Genomic DNA, 22,537 nt, shown 5'->3' on the forward strand with positions numbered 1-22,537 from the left:
GATTCATAGCCAATTAATAATTGTGACCTGCAGTTTTATAACTGCCATAAAATACAATCATACATATATGTGGGCGGGAACATTCCGGCCATTCAGCGCACCCTGCCACGGGTTTCTCAGCGGCGAGGCATGGCATGCATTCAATGGGAAACCACGGTGGAATCAGAAGATCCCACTGGCAGCTAGTGGTGGGCCGCCTCCGTGTGGAAAATCCCAAAATTATTTATCTTCTCCCTCACTAAGTCTCCTGGGGTGTGCCTTTCTTGCAAGTTGAATAAGTGCTAGTTGGCCTTTGTTAGAGTTTATTTCGAACTGATCACTAAATAAGAGGTGTACAAGAGCAATGCTGGCTAACTAACCCCCTTATGTTTCTTCTCTTCATGTGCTTAAACATCCTGATGCTCTGTGATGATACTGGCATCTTCTTTGCTCTTCCCTTTCATCCTTTCTTGGAAGATTCTCATTGTGAACTTGGCAGCTGCGAATGAAAGATATATTTCAAAATTCCAACATTTTCAAAGTAGATTATATACAATTTAAAAGACCAAATGCGAATTTATGTTCACATACTTGTATCTCTCTTCTGGACATCCCAAAAAGTTCACGGCCATTTAAAAAAAAATCTAGCCACTGTTGTTCTGTACACAAACAAAATATTCCATTACACTGTACAAAGCCGCATCAATGAACATCGATGATAGAAACATAGACAATGAAGATGATATTGCCTAAAAATTGTTTCAACCTGGATTTAAAAAGAAGCAAAAGTTGGCTTTCGAGATTAATAATGATCAGTCATTTTGGGATGTTAGGATATAGATTAATTGCAGATTGGAGATTATTTGCCTTTTGAACTATCGTCCTATGAATCAAATTGTTAATTTTTTTTAAAATGTCTTTTCCTTTTCAGCTGACAAGGCTGTTTCAGTAGAAAAAGGAACTTGTTTCAGATCATTATCCAGAAGAAACTGCTCTTTGCCTCTTTCTCAGCAAATCACAAAACAGATCTGCTGCTGTAGCCGTGTGGGCAAAGGATGGGGTAGAAACTGTGAGAAGTGTCCACTTCCTGGCTCAGGTGATCATCTTTTACACATTATGCATCACTGTTCTCTATAAATAGCTGAAGGTGAAAGACTCATAGAATCCCTACAGTGCAGTAGAAGACCATTTGGCCCATCTGCTTCGCACCAACCCTCCGAAAGAGAACCCTACCCAGGCCGACTAACCTACTTTATCCCTGTAACCCTCCCAACTTTTTGGATGCTAAGGGGAAATTTATCGTGACCAATCCACCTAACCTGCACATCTTTGGACTGTGGGAGGAAACCGGAGCACTCGGAAGAAACCCATGCAGACACGGGGAGAATGTGCAAACTCCACACAGTCATGCAAGGCCGGAATTGAATCCAGGTCCTTGCCGCTGTGAGGCAACAGTGCTAACCACTATCCCATGCCACCATGAAAGAGATGGATATCTATTTATGGGATGTTACAGATCAGAATTATAATGTAATTTCTGCTAACTATATTTTACTCATTCAAATGTTTTTGTAATACAAACACATAAGTTGATGATGCTCTTTAATGCTGTGTTAAACAGAGTGGTCAAGTTGATTTTATTTTACAGGGCACAATGGATCATTTAAATAATGCATTTGATAAAAAATTGTTCTCGAACAAATTTCTTGGATGAATTTTGATATTGTTTAAACAGTATTTCAGTATCAAATAAAAACCATCTGGGAAAAGTCACTGCAATGTGATCTCCCTCATACTGAAAATATGTCAGGAAACAAACATTATGGATCAAAAACAATCCTTAATTATCCTGAAATGTATTTAGAACTTGAGCCGTGGCTTAGAAAAGATTGTTTTTTCTTACATTAAAAACAGATTTGATTTACTAAATGGAAATCTACCGTTCAAAGAATTAAACAATAAATTAAAAATGAGTGTATAATGTGCACTACAGTGAATACCCAGGAACCACCATTGTTTACTATTTATTTATTGTGGTCCCAAATATGAAAACTGGGATGAATGAGTATTTTTTAATTTTTGAAAATTAGATCACCTCTTTTTGGTTCTGATTGTTAATAGCTACTTTATTCCAAAGCCTGAATAAGGGAGCAATTGCTGCTTCCCTGCCAGGCCAATATATCAGGAACGGAAAAGGCTCTGAGGAAGATACGTTTTTGTATTTGCATTTTAGGTACCCTTGTGGGCCAGAAGAAGCAGGGATCTTTCTTCAGGAATTATAAAGAATCCTTGAACCACCTTTGGACCCACACACCCACATACTCCCTCATCACCTTCCCACTTACCAATCCTGCATGATTCTGATTGGGTCTTCCTAACTGTGATCTTTTGCTCCAACACGCTGACCATGTAGTCTATCTGGTTCGGTTAAGACTCTGAAAGTTAAAGTAATGAGACTTAGCTGTTATCATCAGGTACACTGTACTTTTAAATTGGGTCATTTATGACAACTTCACCGCTTTCCCTTTTCTGAGTATTGTTTGAAAGAAAATCTTTTTTTTTATTGAAGCTTCTCATCTTGCATTCCATCAGGATGCTTTCAAGCATACATGTCAGGGAAATCAAATGTATAGTCTATATGAGAAGAGGGTGCTGATTGGTTGGCAAGTGGCCTCTGGTAGAGGCGTTGCCATGGAGAATGCACCAGTTAATCATGACTGACAGTTAACTGCCAAGCATTGTTTGAAAGTTAAACCAGCATCTTGATTTTGATTGATCAAAGCATTACCCTGAGGAATGAGCCAGTGAATAGATATCACTTATGATACGATGGCTGCACATGTTCTTTCTGTCTGTGAGTGAAATCCCTCAATCATCTGTGCTAGGCTCATTGCTGCTCTTGACCGTTATCAATTTTTGAGAAAATCAGACAGATCCAGCTGATTACAGACAGATCTAGGTGTAATGAGAAATTGATCTTCATGTGAATTCTTGTGGATTCTTTCATGATTTGCAAGTCCAAGATACATCATGTTGCCCTTTGGAATCATAGAAACATAGAAAAAATAGGATCATGGCTGATCATCCAACTCAATAGCCTAATCCTGCTTTCCCCCATATCCTTTGATCCCCTTCGCCCGAAGTGCTGTATCTAACTGCACTTGAAATCATACAATGTTTTGGACTCAACTACTTCCTGTAGTAACAAATTCCACAGTCTCACCACTCTCTGAGTGAAGAAATTTCTCCTCATCTCTGTCCTAAATGGTCTACCCATATCCTCAGACTATGACCCCCGATTCTGGACACACCCACCATCGGGAACATTCTTTCTGAATCTACCCTGTCCAATCCTGTTATAATTTTATACGCTTCTATGAGATTCCCCCCCCTTTCACTCTTCTAAACTCCAACGAATATAATTATAACCGATTTAGTCTCTCCTCATATGACAGTCCCCCATCCTAGAAATCATCCTGGTAAACCTTTGCTGCTCTCCCACCATATCAAAAACATTCATCCTCCAATAAGGACACTAAAACTGCACACAATGCTCCAGGTGTGGCCTCACAATTTCCCTATTGTAGTAAAACATCCCTATTCCTATACTCAAATCCTCTCACGATGAAGACCAACATACCATTTCCCTTCTTTACAGCCTGCTGTACCTTCACGCTTACTTTCAGCGACTGATGCACAAGGACACCAAGATCCTGCTGAGTATCCACCTCCCTCAATTCACACCCATTCAAATAATAATCTGCCTTCCCACTTTTGCTGCTGAAGCAGATAACCTCGCATTAATCCACGTTATACTGATCTGTCAACAACCTTCTATGCTAGAAGTTAATTATCTAAAATATATGTTGTTCACCCAAAGTATTACACTTGCCTATCTAAGGTGTGCAAGTGTACTCAGCATTCAAGTTGAAAAATAAATCACAAACACATTATTCTTACTGCACTAAGGGAAATGATTTATGGTATGTAACTGACTTAAGGACGCCAGAGGACGGTACTAGGATACGTTTAATTCTCATAACATAGATTTTTTTTAACTTTAGGTTTTTAACTAAGCTTTGTCATTCAAACATTCATCTTTTAAACAATTTGACAGCACAAAACGTCTGCATTCCTGCTTTAATAATATTTTACATCAAATCTTTGTTATATTTCAGTTGTGTTCAATGAAATCTGTCCAGCTGGTCATGGCTATCATTACTCCAGGTCTCACATCAAGATCTCAGTGAGACCAGCTGAAGAACATGAATTAGCTCAGATTACCTCTGAATCTGAACAATATCTTGACAGTCAGCAGAGCACCATCAAGGATTCTGATTTAACCTCAAAGGAAAAGAATGAGGATGTAAGATTAGAAGGATGTAAGTACAGTATTTGCGTTTAAAGTCCACTAATTTTGCATGCTGCATTTTAACTCAATGAGATTATTTTGACTCTACTCTAGACGAAAACGATGAGCATTCTCTCTGACAATTATTGTATATGGGATTAGTTTGGGGAAATTTCAATCCACTGCATGTGGCCAGTTTGACAGATTTATTCAGAAAGGCTACATGCATAGCTGGCTTGCAAAGGGGGGAAAATAATTGATGCATGCTTCTGAGATTAAATTTAAATACATTTGGGGGAAGTGTAACTTTATTTCACTTCCAGTGTTTCATTCTTTAACACTACCATCCTTCACATTGATACATAACTGAGCTGGATCAAAGTTATGCAATAAATATTTGTAGTGAGCTGGTAACTCAAGGAAAAAAATAATATAATTATCTTCTGCTACAAATAATGAAGAATGTTTTTGCCCAAAGTAATAAATCATGTAGAATCACATTTTTTAAAACCATTGTGTTTTTTGTATGTAATGAAGAAGGGTTGATAAATACTCTTGTTATTAAGGATCCTCTTGGAAGGAGTGATCACAGCATACAAGAATTTCAAATTCAAATTGAGTGAGAGAAGACCGATTGCCATACTAGAGTTTTAGCATTGGGCTGAGGTAATTATACAGGCCTGGCCCAAGTATACTGGGCACAAATAATTGAGGGTCAGACAGTTGAGGAACAATGGCGGATGTTCCGGGAGATATTAAATATCTCTCAATTAAAGTATATTCCTGAGAGGAATGGGAATTGTAAAAGGGAGAAAAATGTTCCATGGCTAAGCAATAAAGTCAAGGAAGGCATAAAGGCAAAATGCCCAAAAAAAGGCAAGCTGGAGGATTGTAAGGTTCAGCAAAAGACTACTAAAATAAAATCAAAAGAGCCAAGATGAACTATGAAAGGAAACCAGCAGAAAACATAAACACTGATACCAAAAGCTTCTATAAGAATATAGAGTGGAAGAGAATAGCTAAAGTAGATGTTGGCCCTTTAGAAGACAATACTGGCGAGGTAATAATGGGGAACACCGAGAGGCTCTGAACCAATATTTTGCTTCAGTCTTCATGACAGAGAATAATGCTAATTTTCCAAGAACTGCAGTTAATGCGGAGTCATTTGGTGCAATAACCATCACTAGGGAGATGGTATTGAATAAACTAATGGGATTAAAGGCAGATAAGTCTTTGGGACCTGATTACCTGCACCCTAGGGTATTAAGGGAGGTGGCAGCGGAAATAGTGGCTACATTGGCTATGGTATTTCAAAATTCCCTGGATTCTGGAGGAGTCCCGGTGGATTGGAAGTGTGCTCATGTAGCACCTCGATTCAGAAAAGGAGAGAGGCAAAAGTAGGAAACTGTAGACTGGTTAGCTTTGACCACTGTGGTGGAGAAGTTGCTGGAATCAATCATTAAGGAGGAGATGACTGAACGTTTCGAAAGACAAAGCTCAATCCACCTTTTCCAGCATGGTTTCATGAAGGGTAAGTCACCCTTGACAAACTTGTTTGAATTCTTTGAGGACATGAGCATCAAGTTGGATAATGGGGAACATGTGGTCGTGGTATACCTAGACTTCTTGAAGGCGTCTGACAAGGTGCCGCATAAAAGACTGAATAAGAAGGTGAGATTACAGGTATTGATCACACTAAATTGGATTTAGGGTTGGCTTGACTGACAGAAAGCAGAGAGTTGGGATAAATCGGTCCTTCTTTGGCTCACAAACTAACTATCGGGTTGCTGCAGGGGCAGTCCTCGGACCTCAATTGTTTACAATCTATATAAATGATTTGCAAGCAGTGTAACATAGCAAGTTTGTGGATGAGACTAACATAGGTGGGAAAGCAGTGAAGAGGAGATAAAGATTTTACAGACAGATATAGATAGGCTAGGAGATTGGAGTTTAATGTAGACTAGTGTGAGGTTATCCATTTTGGCCGAAAAAGTAGAAAGCCATATTATTATCTCAATGGAAAATAGATTCAAAATGCATCTGGGCAGAGGAGTCTGGGTATCTTTGTTCATGAACCGCAGAAAGTTGGTATGCAGGTACAGTATGTAATTAAAAATGCAAATGGAATGTTAGCGTTTATTGCAAAAGAACTAGAATATAAAAGTAGAGAAGTGTGGTTCAATTGTATCGGGTGTGGGTGAAACCACCTCTGGAGTATTGTGTCCAGTTTTCGTCTACTTATTTGAGGAAGGATGTGGGGGCATTGGGGCAGTTCAGGGGAGGTTCACCAAATTGATTCCGGGGATGAAAGGGTCGATATGTGAGGAGAGATTAAGCAGTTTGGGCTTATACTCGCTGGATTTTATGGAGTTTAGAAGTGATTTGTTATGTTCTCGGTGTAACATAAGCGGCTTCCTTGTGGTGCACTTGACAAAGGAAGGTTCAGACGTGGAGATAACTTCAACACGTTTATTAAGTTATTTACACTTCTATTACTCGGGTTCGACACTACTGCTAATCCTACTATAGCTACCCAGACTGACTAACCAGTTGCTGCAATCCACGTGGTGGGTGTAATATTGAATCAACCCTGTGTCTGTACTCACTGACTGTCTCCACTGCATTTACATTGATGCACATCACCACAAGAAGGACACGTGGGGGTCTGATCGAGATATATAAAATACTAAAAGAGATTGATAATGTAAACATAGACAAAATGGTCCCCCTTGTGAGCCAATCAAGAACGAGAAGTTACAGATAAACGGGTGGCACGGTGGCACAGTAGTTAGTACTGCTGCCTCACAGCACCAAGGATCAATTCCAGTCTCGTGTGACTGTGGAGTTTGGACGTTCTCCCGGTGTCTGCGGGGTTTCCTCCGGGTGCTCCGGTTTTCTCCCACAATCCAAAGATGTGCAGGTTAGGTCGATTGGCCATGTTAAATTGTCCCTTAGTTTCCAGGGATGTGCAGGCTGGGTGGGGAATGCAGCCTAGGTCGAGTGTTCTTTCAGAGCGTTGGTGTAGACTCTATGGCCGAATGGCCTCCTCCTGCACTGTAGGAATTCTATAATTCCATATAGGTTGAGAGGTAATAGATTTAGAACTGAGTTGCGGAGGAACTGTTTCTTGCAGAGGATGATGAATTTGTGGAACTCACTGCCCTATATTGCGGTGGAGTCTGAGTTATTCAATGGTTTAAAGAAGGACATAGAACATACAGTGCAGAAGGAGGCCATTCGGCCCATCAAGTCTGTACCGACCCACTCAAGCCCTCACTTCCACCCTATCCCCGTAACCCAATAACCCCTCCTAACCTTTTTGGTCACTAAGGGCAATTTATCATGGCCAATTCACCTAACCTGCACGTCTTTCGACTGTGGGAGGAAACCGGAGCACCCGGAGGAAATCCACGCAGACATGGGGAGAACGTGCAGACTCCGCACAGACAGTGATTTTGCGGGGAATCCAACCCAGGACCCTGGCGCTGTGAAGCCACAGTGCTATCCACTTGTGCTACCGTGCTGCCCTCGGAGATAGATATATTTCTGATTTTAAAAATGGGTTAAAGGGGTATGGAGAACAGTTGGGTATTTGAGACCAGAAAGGGATCAGACATGATCTAATTAAATGGCGGAGCAGGCTCGAGGGGCTGAATTGCTTATTTCTCCTAATTCCTATGTTTCTATGTTTTCATTCAAACTTTTCTAATCTTTGTTGGTATTTATTTTGACTTTCATGGCATTACTTTGCATCACATGGTAGCTGAGATGTATGATGCTAAGACGTGATTGTAATAATTTTGGGTAATAGTGTACTCTTGAAAAATATATTTTTTAAGGTGCAAAGGTAACGAGCTGAACTGAAATGAAACTGTAGATCCTGGTACAAACCAAAGACAGAAATTATTTATAATTTCATGAATTAATAATGAATTATAAGTGTGCTATGAAGTGAGTCTATTAATCACGGAGCACCTCCGAAATGAAAAAGTGTGCGCATCGTGCAACCTCTAGAAGGTTATTTGTGAAAATGTGTCTTTGCGAGGTAAGCACTTGAACGGATATATAGTTTTTTTATTGTTTGGTAGTTGGGATTCATAAAGATAACCTTGAGAGTTGTCACATCCAATTCTACAATGGTTGACATTTCACTGACCTTTTTTGCAATGGACTTGGAAATGGCTGGGGGAAGGCATACAATTGGAACAGAAGACATTGACATGGTGGAAAGGTAATTGAGGCAATTAACTGTACAACCGATAGCAATTTTATGGTGCTTTTGAATTTTACTAATGGTGCACAGCAACCATGGAGCTTCAGGGCTTTGCCTGGTAATGAGAAATGACAAGCAAGCAGGTGCTCAGTGCTGCCTCTCTACAGCCACTATTGAGAGAGCCACGTGCCATGCCTGGGATGGTAGAGTAGCGTAGACAACAACAAAATGAAGCCAGGAATGGACGATATGGTGTATGCACTGTGGGGCATGCTGCCTGGCTGCCTTCAGGGCAGTGGCACTTGACCAAAAGACATGGGTGAGGAAAAGGAAGGATTGTGCTATTTGTATAAACAGCCTTCCGCAGACAAAGAGGCCACCTGCCTTGAGCCTCATTCATCTATGCTTTGTGGCCCCATTGAAGAAGAGCAGAGGAGAAGTCCAGCAAAAGGCAACATCAGGTCAGCAACCTCAGGACCAATAGGAGGGCGTGGGGTCACAGGAAAAGGAGAAAGAGGAACGTGCAAACAGCCTTGTGCATGCAGAAGAGGTTAGCCTTGAGAGGCTCAACTACCTGCAGATGTTCAAATGGCAGTGCTACCGAGGAATGAACTTCTCTCGGGAGTTTTTATTGATCTGTGTGCCATGCAGCAGGATGACCTGAGCCTCATGGGAATCAGTTGCTCTGAAGGTCACATGGCACTGAACTTCTCCCCTTCTGATCTTCCATGAATCCACGGAGATATAGCTGGGATCTATTCGTCTGCAGAACATTGATCCATGAAAGTGGTGACCGGTGCCCTTTCAAGAAGGCCAGCGACTATGTGCACTACTGCACTAAATCTAGATAGTCAAGCTTTGAAGATAATTGGGTTTGAGGCTATTATTCCCCCAGATGCAGGGTGTGATCGACTACACACATGATTCAAGGCTCTAATGGACCAGCCAGTGGTTTTCATCAACAAGGGCTTCCACTCAATGTGCAACAGGTCTGTGACCACCTTCCGGTGTGGGCATGGTTCTTGGCAAGCAGCCATGAGTCATCATACTTCGGTAATTCCAGGTGCCATAGCTTATCTGTCTCTTGTGATGACTATAAAAAATTGTATTACTTTATATTTTGTAGTTTTGCAGTAATAGTATTAAAACCTCGGTAAAAATCTATCTGGGAGTTACTCATTAAAAGTGAGGTAATCTGTTGCATGGGAAGTGTTTTTCTAATAGATATTAAAAGTCATTTGACCTGTGTGCAGATAGAGAGTTAATGTTAAGTTGTAATAGTTTGAGCCTGACTAAACAAACCCAGGCACGTCTCATACCAAGAGACAAATGAATGCTGTTTGCTTTGAGTGCAGCTAGAAGGGCCAGGTCTGTCTGGGCAAAAGTTGCTTCCAGGGCTCTAAGCAGAGCAGAATATTTTCAGCTTAGTCCTTAAAAAATGTTTCCCTCTCCAAGGGCTCTTAACAAGAAGGGTTGTTAACTTTATACATAAGTGATATTTGAAATGTATGGTTGCTTAATTGGAATGTAGAGGCAGGTTTCAGGAAGCAAGTTCAGATGTTGTACCTGAAATAACTGTAAAGCTATTTCTTTGTTGCTAATATGCTAAATTATTTGTTCAAATCAAAGTTTGTTTTAATACAAAAGCTATCTACTGGTCAGTGTTATCACTCCTGTGGTGCAGCAACATTGCCTCACGGTTTTACCAAATGCAAATAGTTGAGTTCTAATCTGAGATCTTAACCAAAATTGGTGCTCTAGTCCGGATCCAAAACACCCTCCCATATGCCTTGAAGGATGGATACCTGGAGCCAAGGGCTCCCCACTGAGGCCAAGCCTGTGAGAAACTCACATGGATGCAGAGGAGAGGTGCAACTAACACCTACCATGGTACAATCTGAGTGACCATCAAGCAGGCCATTACTTTCCTGAGACTGTGATTCAGGTAGCCTAGTCAATCTGGTGGAGCTCTTTGATCTGCCCCAAAAAGGGTCTTTCATACCATGGTTGTCTGTTGTGTACTGCACAACCTGTTTTTACAGATGGGAAAGGGCATTGAAAAGTGAGGATCTTGTGCATCACAATTCTTCCTTTGATGATGAGGGTGTGGAGGAAGCTTCTGCAGATAATGTAAGTTGAAAGACCTAGGGATCACAGGCAAGGCTCAATGAAAAATGCACAAAGGACGTTCGGGACCACCTTTACATAAAATGTTTTGTGTAACCCTTACTACCTGTTCGAACCATGTCAATAACTCCTTACTTTTATGCAGCCCTGATGTTGCCTCATCCATTTTTCTCTCCGTTGCCAGCACCCAGTTGCACATCACACTGTGGCAAGGGTGAAATGTTGACTCAGCTTGGTCCCCGGTAACCTGCCCCTTGACGAAACCCCGATATAGATGAAAGCCCAAAGGGCAGTAAGAAATACAAGGCGATATACAGCACTTGTGTATTAATCCTTTATTAAGCAGCACAACAGACACAAGGGGCGAAATTCTCCGGAAACGGCGCGATGTCCACCCAAAGCTGGAATCCCAGATCACTGGTACTGTGAGGCAGCCGTGCTAACTATTGTGCTACCACCACCCCCCACCACCCATCAGAGAATGCCCCCACCCCCTCCCCCACCTCACATCAGTCACCCCTGCCTGATTGTTGATGAGCAGTCCCAGCAGTAGAGTGAAAAATCATTGAGTTTTCACTTACTCCTAAGATCTGATACCTCAGACAAAAAGTAGCAGCTGTTAAAAGTGTCAGATGCTTCCTTGAAAGCCAAGTACACCTCAAAGGGTTTCAAAATCCCTTGAGTGCCTTTTAAATGCAAGTCTTCCATTCAATTTCATTCGGCGATATATTGCATTAACCAGTTATTACTCCAAGACAGGTGCATAGTAGATTGTTTATCTATCTTTCCCTTTCGCTTGTACTCTGCTTTGATGCTCACCACAAAATTTATAAATATTCTTGCTATGATTGACAGATCCTCACCACATCAAAAGGAGCTAAGTGCTTTCAGGTGTAAAAAAGAGGAAGTGAAACGACTTAGCACTTGACCCACTCCGGGGTCAACCACACCAGGTCTATGCTTGGGCTGAATTTTACCAGCCTGGCAGATAGGAGTGAGGCCTATAAAATGGCTAGAAAGGTCTGGAGGTTATGGTCACTGCCATGTTTCTAATGGTGGGACAAGTGGACAATTGAGCTGCTTATGTGGCCAATTACTGGTATTTTCCCAGTATTTGGCTACATAAGCATTTCCAGAGGGTGGGGTGAGGGGGGGTGGCGTGGGGGGGTGGCGTGGGGGGGGGGGGGGTGGCCTCGCCTCTGCCTTGTGGGAAACCACAAGGTAAGCCCTGATGACACCCCAGTGAGCTCCAAGGAGGAACCCTTCCTAATCAGGCACTTTTTGGTCACAGGCAATGTCCACTTTCACCTGCACTTGCCAATCACAACCCCCCCCCCCCCCCCCCCACACACTCATCACTGGAGCCTGCTTATTGGTACCGGCACCCCAATACATCACTTGCCAGGTTGAAGGGGGCTGTCCATCCATTGCATCCTCTTCTTTCAGGTGCAGTGTCCACCACTTCTGATGCCAATGCTGAGTTGCCAGTGCTCCATTTGGACGGTAGCTGCAATGATTGTGGTTGTAGCGGGGATTGGGGTCGGGTAGTCATTTTTAATAGGGGTGGCCACCCAACAGCAACTAATTAATTGGTTGCCATGACCAGATGTGACTCTGGCATCCACACACTACCAAAACAGGACTGTCGCTCGCCTGTGGATGTTATCGGCAGGATCCCACTGCTGTAATAAAATTCAGTTCATGGTATTTCACTTGAATTAGTAATTAAATAATTGTTTCCCCATCTCTCCCTATATGCATCAAAACATTTATTGATGACCCCAAATTTGAGGAAAGTCTCAATACTGAGGAGAGATGGAATGCATTCCAGGTTTTTTTGCACTGAGTGCTGAATTTGGTGCTTTTTGAGTGCGATAGTGAGAGTTTGGTGACCGAGGGAGTGCTGAATTTGGTGCTTTTTGAGTGCGATAGTGAGAGTTTGGTGACCGAGGGAGTGCTGAATTTGGTGCTTTTTGAGTGCGATAGTGAGAGTTTGGTGACCGAGGGAGTTAGGTGAGGAGGGAGTAAGGTGCTCCTTTCATTTTGTTTCAGACATTTCCGCAAAGAGTGCAAAGAGAGCCAGGTGTTTACAGGAAGTGTAGCTGACTGGGAGCAGAGTCGGAGGGCGGAGATCTAGTTAGTCCACACAGCAGCTATATTCTTTAAGGTAAGAGGGGATGGAGGCTAGGCCAGTTACATGCTCCTCCTGTAGGATGTGGGTGGTGAGGGATACCACCGGTGTCCCCACTGACTATACCTGCGGGAAGTGCACCCAACTTCAGCTCCTCAAAGACCGTGTTAGGGAACTGGAGCTGAAGCTGGATGAACTTCGGATCATCCGGGAGGCAGAGGGGGTGATTGAGAAGAGTTACAGGGAGGTAACCACACCCAAGGTACAGGACAAGAATAGCTGGGTTACAGTCAGGGGGAAAAAAACAAACAGGCAGACAGTGCAGGGATCCCTCGTGGCCGTTCCCCTTCAAAACAAGTATACCGTTTTGGATGCTGTTGGGGGGGATGACCTACCGGGGGAAGGCCCTAGCGGCCAGGTCTCTGGCACTGAGTCTGGCTCTGGGGCTCAGAAGGGAAGGGGGGAGAATAGAAAAGCAATAGTTGTAGGAGATTCAATGGTTAGGGGAATAGATAGGAGATTCTGTGGTCGCGAGCGAGACTCCCGGAAGGTATGTTGCCTCCCGGGTGCCAGGGCCAGGGATGTCTCGGATCGTGTCTTCAGGATCCTTAAGGGGGAGGGGGAGCAGCCAGAAGTCGTGGTGCACATTGGTACCAACGACATAGGTAGGAAAAGGGGTGTGGAGGTAATAAACAAGTTTAGGGAGTTAGGCTGGAAGTTGAAAGTCAGGACAGACAGAGTTGTCATCTCTGGTTTGTTGCCGGTGCCACGTGATAGCGAGGCTAGGAATAGGGAGAGAGTGCAGTTGAACACGTGGCTGCAGGAATGGTGTAGGAGGGAGGGCTTCAGGTATTTGGATAATTGGAGCGCATTCTGGGGAAGGTGGGACCTGTACAAGCAGGACGGGTTGCATCTGAACCAGAGGGGCACCAATATCCTGGGAGGGAGGTTTGCTAGTACTCTTCGGGAGGGTTTAAACTAATTTGGCAGGGGAATGGGAACCGGATTTGTAGTCCAGCAACTAAGGTAGCCGATATTCAGGATGCCAAAGCATGTAATGAGGCAGTGGGGAAGGGAACACTGACAAAGGAGAGTATTTGCAGGCACGGAGATGGGTTGAAGTGTGTATACTTCAACGCAAGAAGCATCAGGAATAAGGTGGGTGAACTTAAGGCATGGATCGGTACTTGGGACTACGATGTGGTGGCCATCACGGAAACTTGGATAGAAGAGGGGCAGAAATGGTTGTTGGAGGTCCCTGGTTATAGATGTTTCAATAAGATTAGGGAGGGTGGTAAAAGAGGTGGGGGGGTGGCATTATTAATTAGAGATAGTATAACAGCTGCAGAAAGGCAGTTCGAGGAGTATCACCCTATTGAGGTAGTATGGGTTGAAGTCAGAAATAGGAAAGGAGCAGTCACCTTGTTAGGAGTTTTCTATAGGCCCCCCAATAGTAGCAGAGATGTGGAGGAACAGATTGGGAAACAGATTTTGGAAAGGTGCAGAAGTCATAGGGTGGTAGTCATGGGCGACTTTAACTTCCCAAATATTGAGTGGAAACTCTTTAGATCAAATAGTTTGGATGGGGTGGTGTTTGTGCAGTGTGTCCAGGAAGCTTTTCTAACACAGTATGTAGATTGTCCAACCAGAGGAGGGGCAATATTGGATTTAGTACTGGGTAATGAACCAGGGCAAGTGATAGATTTGTTAGTGGGGGAGCATTTTGGAGATAGTGACCACAATTCTGTGACTTTCACTTTAGTAATGGAGAGGGATAGGTACGTGCAACAGGGCAAGGTTTACAATTGGGGGAAGGGTAAATACGATGTTGTCAGACAAGAATTGAAGTGCATAAGTTGGGAACATAGGCTGGCAGGGAAGGACACAAGTGAAATGTGGAACTTGTTCAAGGAACAGGTGCTACGTGTCCTTGATATGTATGTCCCTGTCAGGCAGGGAAGAGATGGTCGAGTGAGGGAACCATGGTTGACAAGAGAGGTTGAATGCCTTGTTAAGAGGAAAAAGGTGACTTATGTAAGGCTGAGGAAACAAGGTTCAGACAGGGCATTGGAGGGATACAAGATAGCCAGGAGGGAACTGAAGAAAGGGATTAGGAGAGCTAAGAGAGGGCATGAACAATCTTTGGCGGGTAGGATCAAAGAAAACCCCAAGGCCTTTTACACATATGTGAGAAATATGAGAATGACTAGAGCGAGGGTAGGTCCGATCAAGGACAGTAGCGGGAGATTGTGTATTGAGTCTGAAGAGATAGGAGAGGTCTTGAACGAGTACTTTTCTTCTGTATTTACAAATGAGAGGGGCGATATTGTTGGAGAGGACAGTGTGAAACAGATTGGTAAGCTCGAGGAAATACTTGTTAGGAAGGAAGATGTGTTGGGCATTTTGAAAAACTTGAGGATAGACAAGTCCCCCGGGCCTGACGGGTTATATCCAAGGATTCTATGGGAAGCAAGAGATGAAATTGCAGAGCCGTTGGCAATTATCTTTTCGTCCTCACTGTCAACAGGGGTGGTACCAGGGGATTGGAGAGTGGCGAATGTCGTGCCCCTGTTCAAAAAAGGAACTAGGGATAACCCTGGGAATTACAGGCCAGTTAGTCTTACTTCGGTGGTAGGCAAAGTAATGGAAAGGGTACTGAAGGATAGGATTTCTGAGCATCTGGAAAGACACTGCTTGATTAGGGATAGTCAGCACGGATTTGTGAGGGGTAGGTCTTGCCTTACAAATCTTATTGAATTCTTTGAGGAGGTGACCAAGCATGTGGATGAAGGTAAAGCAGTGGATGTGGTGTACATGGATTTTAGTAAGGCATTTGATAAAGTTCCCCATGGTAGGCTTATGAAGAAAGTAAGGAGGCATGGGATAGTGGGAAATTTGGCCAGTTGGATAACGAACTGGCTAACCGATAGAAGTCAGAGAGTGGTGGTGGATGGCAAATATTCAGCCTGGATCCCAGTTACCAGTGGCGTACCGCAGGGATCAGTTCTGGGTCCTCTGCTGTTTGTGATTTTCATTAATGACTTGGATGAGGGAGTTGAAGGGTGGGTCAGTAAATTTGCAGACGATACGAAGATTGGTGGAGTTGTGGATAGTAAGGAGGGCTGTTGTCGGCTGCAAAGAGACATAGATAGGATGCAGAGCTGGGCTGAGAAGTGGCAGATGGAGTTTAACCCTGAAAAGTGTGAGGTTGTCCATTTTGGAAGGACAAATATGAATGCGGAATACAGGGTTAACGGTAGAGTTCTTGGCATTGTGGAGGAGCAGAGAGACCTTGGGGTCTATGTTCATACATCTTTGAAAGTTGCCACTCAAGTGGATAGAGCTGTGAAGAAGGCCTATGGTGTGCTCGCGTTCATTAACAGAGGGATTGAATTTAAGAGCCGTGAGGTGATGATGCAGCTGTACAAAACTTTGGTAAGGCCACATTTGGAGTACTGTGTACAGTTCTGGTCGCCTCATTTTAGGAAGGATGTGGAAGCTCTGGAAAAGGTGCAAAGAAGATTTACCAGGATGTTGCCTGGAATGGAGAGTAGGTCTTACGAGGAAAGGTTGAGGGTGCTAGGCCTTTTCTCATTAGAGCGGAGAAGGATGAGGGGCGACTTGATAGAGGTTTATAAGATGATCAGGGGAATAGATAGAGTAGACAGTCAGAGACTTTTTCCCCAGGTGGAACACACCATTACAAGGGGACATAAATTTAAGGTGAAAGGTGGAAGATATAGGAGGGATATCAGAGGTAGGTTCTTTACCCAGAGAGTAGTGGGGGCATGGAATGCACTGCCTGTGGAAGTAGTTGAGTCAGAAACATTAGTGACCTTCAAGCAGCTGTTGGATAGGTACATGGATTACGGGAAAATTATATAGTGTAGATTTATTTGTTCTTAAGGGCAGCACGGTAGCATTGTGGATAGCACAATTGCTTCACAGATCCATGGTCCCAGGTTCGATTTCGGCTTGGGTCATTGTCTGTGTGGAGTCTGCACGTCCTCCCCGTGTCTGCGTGGGTTTCCTCCGGGTGCTCCGGTTTCCTCCCACAGTCCAAAGATGTGCGGGTTAGGTGAATTGGCCAATGATAAATTGCCCTTAATGTCCAAATTGCCCTTGGTGTTGGGTGGAGGTGTTGAGTTTGGGTAGGGTGCTCTTTCCAAGAGCTGGTGCAGACTCAGGGGGCCGAATGGCCTCCTTCTGCACTGTAGATTCAATGATAATCTATGATTAATCTAGGACAAAGGTTCGGCACAACATCGTGGGCCGAAGGGCCTGTTCTGTGCTGTATTTTCTATGTTCTATGTTCTAAGACATTAATAAATTTGCAGAATGGGCAATTAATGAGCAAATCAAGTTCAACACAGATAAATGTGAGGTAGTACATTTTGATAGAAAAATACGGAGGTCACTTATTACTTGGAAGGTGCAAGTCTATGTGTGGTAGAAGAAGAAAAGTGCAAGTCTATGTGGGGTAGAAGAATAAAGGTGACTCAGAAAACAAATACACCAATCACTAAAAGTTGCTCCACAGATTAGCAAGGCCATGAAGAAAGCAAACCAAGCACTAGGCATTATTTCTACAGGAACAGAATTATGAACGAAGAAAGTTTATGAACTAAGAAAGTTCTGCTCAACCTGATTTAAACATTGGTTAGACCACATATGGGGCTGGATTCTCTGTTCAGGAGACAAAGTGCTGCCGCAGGTGTCGAATCATGGGGACTGTACATTCCCGCGAGGAGCATGGATCAGGAGAAATTCAGATCATGCAAATGGGCCAATACGCAGCCACCGTACAGCCCGCACAATTCCCATCCCCATTCATGTCTGATGCACTCGGGTCGGATTCTTGTTGAGCATCTGTCGAGCAGGAGTAACTTTTAAGCACTCCACTCAGCACAAACTGTCATACCAGCCAAGTAGATGGTTGCTAAATCACCTGCTCCAAGTTTCCTGGAATCAGAAATTGTCCAAATGCTGGGTGCCATTGAGGAGAGGAGGGACACCCGCTTCCCCAGGATGGGGCAGAAACCCGAGCCTGTCATTCTTAACAAGGTCTGGGATGAGGTGGCAGCAACTGGGTGTGCTGCCTGCCTCACCAAGAGGACCGGCACGCAATGCTGTAGAAGATAAATTACCTCCTTCGAGCCGCTTGGGTGAGTAACCACCTCTGTGCCCCTGACATCACTCCCGTCTCTCATTCCTCACATCTGCTCCCAATCTCTTAGAATAAACAACACCCCACCTGCATGTATCTCCCTTACAACCCATCCTCCACGAAACCCTAATACATATATTCACCTCTTTGCCCAGGAACCTTGTCACCAGCTACAAGTTCCCCATAAAACCCACATCCAAGCATCTCACTATGCCCTTTCTGTGTCCCCAAGGATAAAGGGGTCCATAATTGGCAGAAGCGCCAGAGGACAGGAGGAGGCATCCCAGATATTCGTGTCAACACCCCCTCAAAAGGAAAGGACCCTACAACTCATAGGGGAGGCCGAGGAGAGGGCAGTACCTGCAATGTAGTCCATGCGCCAAAGAAGTGAGAGTCCAATGAAATGTAGTTGTCCCTATAGCGAGTAAGTCGCCCCTCTCTCGCAAACCAGTCTTTCCCAAGATCTCCCCCATGTCTTTTGTCTTACAGGATCACGACCAGGCGAAACCAGGCCTTCAGGGTCACAGTCCCCATCCAAACCCTCCAAACACTCCAGAGTGCCACTCCAGGGAAGACACCGACACTCCTTCACTGCTTTCACCAGCACAATCCACCATCACAGAGTCTACCACACTGGTGGGAAATGTTATTGATTAGGCTCCTGGTCACCCTCTGGTGAGCACGACACACATGCTGCAGCACATTAGGTGAAGGCAGGGACTCCTGAAAGATCGACAGTCGGAGGGCTTCCCGATCGCGGGGCAAAACTGTCGCCCAGATAGATGTGGCACTTCTGGAAAAGGTGATCCCATCACTATTGCACATGCGGAAACAGGGCCAGAATCTGCAGGAGCAGGTGTCAGCAAATTTCCAGCGCCTGCAAGTACAGCTGGAGGGGTCCAGTCGCCTTCAGGCGCAGGAAATGCGTGCTGACAATGTGTGGTCCAGGTCAACATTGAAAGGATGGCGTTCATGGTGGATGGCCAAGGGCAGGGCGTCAGGGCCATGTGACAGGACATCCATGTGTGGCTTGGGTCTCACACACCGTGCTATCCATGGCTGAGGCGTAGGACAGGAGAGTCCAATCAGAGGCGGACATGCTGCAGCACTCCAGAGCTTTGCCAATTCATAAAGGGTCATGGCTAAGGGCATTGAGAGCATTGACAGTCCCAGACGGACATGGCTCACTCGCTAAAGGGCGTGGCCCAGTCTCAATGCATCATGCCTGAGGGCTTCAAGACCATGTTTCATCCAAGGGCAGGCCTCTAGGACTGGCAGCACCAGATGTCGGTGGCATCACCAGAGCTCATTCAACCTCCCCTCTGTCCCATGGAGTGTCCCATGGATTAGCCCATAGGCCACCGAGCACCCCAAGGGAGTAGGAAGTGATGGGACCCATGTCGACACCTCCTGCAGGGGAGGCACTGAAACACCTCAGCCCTTCTGAATCTCGCCACCTGACATAGGCGCATCACATGGGCAGGGGGCAAATCAGGCTGCACGTGATCGCCTGTAATACCTGAAAGCCGGACGGACCCATCCAGGCCCAGGCTCTCTCTCGAGGACACCCACCAAGGGCATCACAGGGCAGAGGGTGAGACAAGCAGCAGGCAGCCTCCACCTCGAATGTGCTGTCTGGGATAATACCTAAAAGAAGTGGTTGGCCACCAAAGAGTAGAACGAAAAATGACACTTAATTGGCACGAGTGTAGTATAGAATAGATAGTAAGGGGGCAGGACACACATATTGTAAAAACTCACTATTAAACAATCTGAACCACCACTCCGATCTGCCTCTAATCTCTGTCTCATGGCTGTGGGCGATGTGTTGGGACAGGGTGTTGTGCGGTGGATGGGTAGCCGGTCCGCGCGGGGGTGGGCGGGGTGGGGGGAGGTGTGCAGACACATGAATGTCCTACATGATTACACCCTCACCAAGAAGTGGCAGGGTTTGCGGGCAGCAGTGTGAGTCCACCTTGTCCGACAGCATGCCCAGTTAGTGAGCCCTAACCATTCACCATCGCCTGCAACAACCACCCCCCCCAAACATATTTGGGAGCGTGAGAAGAAATTGCCAGCACACATGCAAACATCATTCGGACGGACAGTGGCATGTTATCTTAAAGATAGAAGTCAGACTTTTGTCAATGAGGAGCTGTGAGTCGTCATCATTCTCCTCTATCCATCCTCTGGACAAGACACACTGGTACTGTCAATCCAGGGCCAACACCCTGTGAAAATGCTGGTATGATCCACGGAGGAGGGAGGGGGAGCAATGGTAGTGGGAAGGAGTGGAAAGCTAGGAGGAAGATGGAATGACGTACTAAGAAAGAGGGAAGGGGTGGATGGACAATAATAATAATCTTTTAATGTCACAAGTAGACTTTAGTGAAGTTACTGTGAAAAGCCCCTAGTCGCCACATTCCGGCGCCTGTTCGGGGAGGCCGGTATGGGAATTGATCCCTCGCTGCTGCCTTACAAGCAGAACAAGGCAGCAACGCGGGTTCAATTCCCGTACCGGCCTCCCTGAACAGGCACCTGAATGTGGCGACTAGGGGCTTTTCACAGTAACTTCGTTGAAGCCTACTTGTGACAAAAAAAGATTATTAGTATTATTATTGTCCATCATAAGGGAGCGGGAAGGGGTGGATGGACTAAGGAAGCGGGAAGGGGAATGGACTAAGGGAGAGGGAAGAGATGATTGTCTCAGGGGAAAGTGGTTATTGTGTGGGGGGGGGGGGCATGGTTTGAAGCAGGGGGAAAGAAGTGTCACAGGGTGGCGGAGCTGCCACTGACTCGGTCTCCTACTTGGTAAAGCAGGAGGCGATGTGGTTGTCCAATGTGTGGCAGCCCAGGATCACACTTTGGGTGGCCTGCCGTATTCAGCTCAAGCTCCACATCTGGATCTTTCTGGAGACCATCCTCATCCTCCTCTTCAATGAGGCTTGTGTTCTTTCTCCTCCTCCAGCATGTTGCCCCGCTGCACTATATTATGAAGTACCGAGCAGCCACCACGATGCACCCCACCAGAGCAGTCCAGGCATTGGAAGCGCATCTTGAGCATGATAATGCACTGCTGGATGATGCTCCTGGTTGCCATGTGAGCTTCGTTATAATGGCTCTTCACCTCGATCAGGGGCCTCCTCACTGGCAGAATTAGCCATGACCTCAACGGGTAACCCTGGTCATCCTCTAACCAACTCCTCACCCAATCAAAAATTCCAGGAACCAACATGTGCGCCAGGGTGTATGCATTGTGCGTGCTGCCTGGATATCAAGCTCAGATGTACATGACATGCAGCTGGTGGTCGCACAAAAATTCCACATTTATGGAGTGGAAGCTCTTCCTATTGATGAAGGGCACTCCATGCCGAACCATGTGGACAGGCGCTGATGGTAAACACGTCGCCTGGTACGGCACTTCCTGTGCACCTCGATCTGTTGGATAGTCGGCACTTTAGAGTCTCACCAACTGGCCTCTGCCCTTCTGGGGCAGGCTTCTCTTGTGCAGGGTCCTCCCTGTGCTAACCCTGCCGTGCTCACCGCCTTACATCCGCAATCGATTGCCCCTGGACCTGGGATGTGCCAGCGATGGTGGCAAGTCCTGCCTGGGCATTTTGGACCTGGTCCAGATTGAAGGTGGTGCAGCCTGATGCCCAGGTGCATAGAGCATCCGTGATAGCGCAGATGCACCTTTGCACAGACATTTGCAAAATCTCACACAGGACACAGCTCAACTCCTGGAATGAACCAGAGGCAAAATAGTGCAGGGCAACCGTGACAGTCACCAGGAGCGGGTATCCTCCTCTGGACCCAATGGCGCTAGGTGACACCCAGTATCCCTGGTGAGTCGGAGCTGTCGGCGGCGCACATGATTCGGCAGCTCCTCAATGGACAGGCGCCGATGGTATATACACGTGGCCTGATGGACCGCACTCTTCGCACCTCCTCCTCGGCTTGTTAGACTGCTGGCTGGCTGGCCCCTGCTCTTTTGTGGCAGACAATTCTTGTGCAGCATCTTCCCTGAGCTGACCCTGCACGCTCCCTGCCACGCATCCACAACGGCAGCAGCAGCCATGTAGATAGCGAACATAGCTGGCTGTAGTCCAAAACCCATGTCTCTGCAGGGGGGTAGGGGTTAGAGACAGAGAACGACAGCAAGATGAGGATTCCCTTGACACAAGGATACATGGTCACCCTGAGTTGTACTGCGCTTCTCTCAACATGTGTTCCTCCCCCCCAACCTTGGCCCCTTCGAGATGATGTAGTTCGTTGCTCTACACCCCATCAGTGACTGGCACCCGGCCTAAGACATGGGGAGCATCTCTCCTCACCACGAGTCCCTACCAACAGTGGTACCGGTGGCTGCGCAACTGACATTAGCGAAAGTCTCTGTCACCCCTGTCCTCATAGAATTTACAGTGCAGAAGGAGGCCATTCGGCCCATCGAGTCTGCACTGGCGCTTGGAAAGAGCACCCTACCCAAGGTCAACACCGCCACCCTATCCCCATAACCCAGTAACCCCACCCAACACTAAGGGCAATTTTGGAGACTAAGGGCAATTTATC

General features: G+C 45.6%; 1 protein-coding gene and 1 long non-coding RNA gene across 2 annotated transcripts in view; one reads left to right on the forward strand and one right to left on the reverse strand.

Annotated features, from left to right (window-relative positions):
* Window positions 1-22,537, forward strand: part of LOC140404691 (latent-transforming growth factor beta-binding protein 2-like) — a 685,726-nt gene that overhangs the window by 308,737 nt on the left and 354,452 nt on the right. Inside the window, exons 11-12 of the mRNA XM_072493356.1 lie at window positions 911-1,075; window positions 4,158-4,361. Of these exons, the coding sequence (XP_072349457.1) occupies window positions 911-1,075; window positions 4,158-4,361 (369 nt within the window). The remainder of the gene's footprint in view (window positions 1-910; window positions 1,076-4,157; window positions 4,362-22,537) is intronic.
* Window positions 1-22,537, reverse strand: part of LOC140404699 (uncharacterized) — a 47,658-nt gene that overhangs the window by 5,940 nt on the left and 19,181 nt on the right. The window contains exons 2-3 of the long non-coding RNA XR_011938552.1: window positions 2,325-2,414; window positions 360-478 (exon numbers count right to left, since the gene is read on the reverse strand). This is a non-coding gene — a long non-coding RNA (uncharacterized lncRNA). The remainder of the gene's footprint in view (window positions 1-359; window positions 479-2,324; window positions 2,415-22,537) is intronic.

Source organism: Scyliorhinus torazame, chromosome 2, assembly GCF_047496885.1.
Source record: "Scyliorhinus torazame isolate Kashiwa2021f chromosome 2, sScyTor2.1, whole genome shotgun sequence".
In the NCBI taxonomy this organism is placed as follows: domain Eukaryota; kingdom Metazoa; phylum Chordata; class Chondrichthyes; order Carcharhiniformes; family Scyliorhinidae; genus Scyliorhinus; species Scyliorhinus torazame.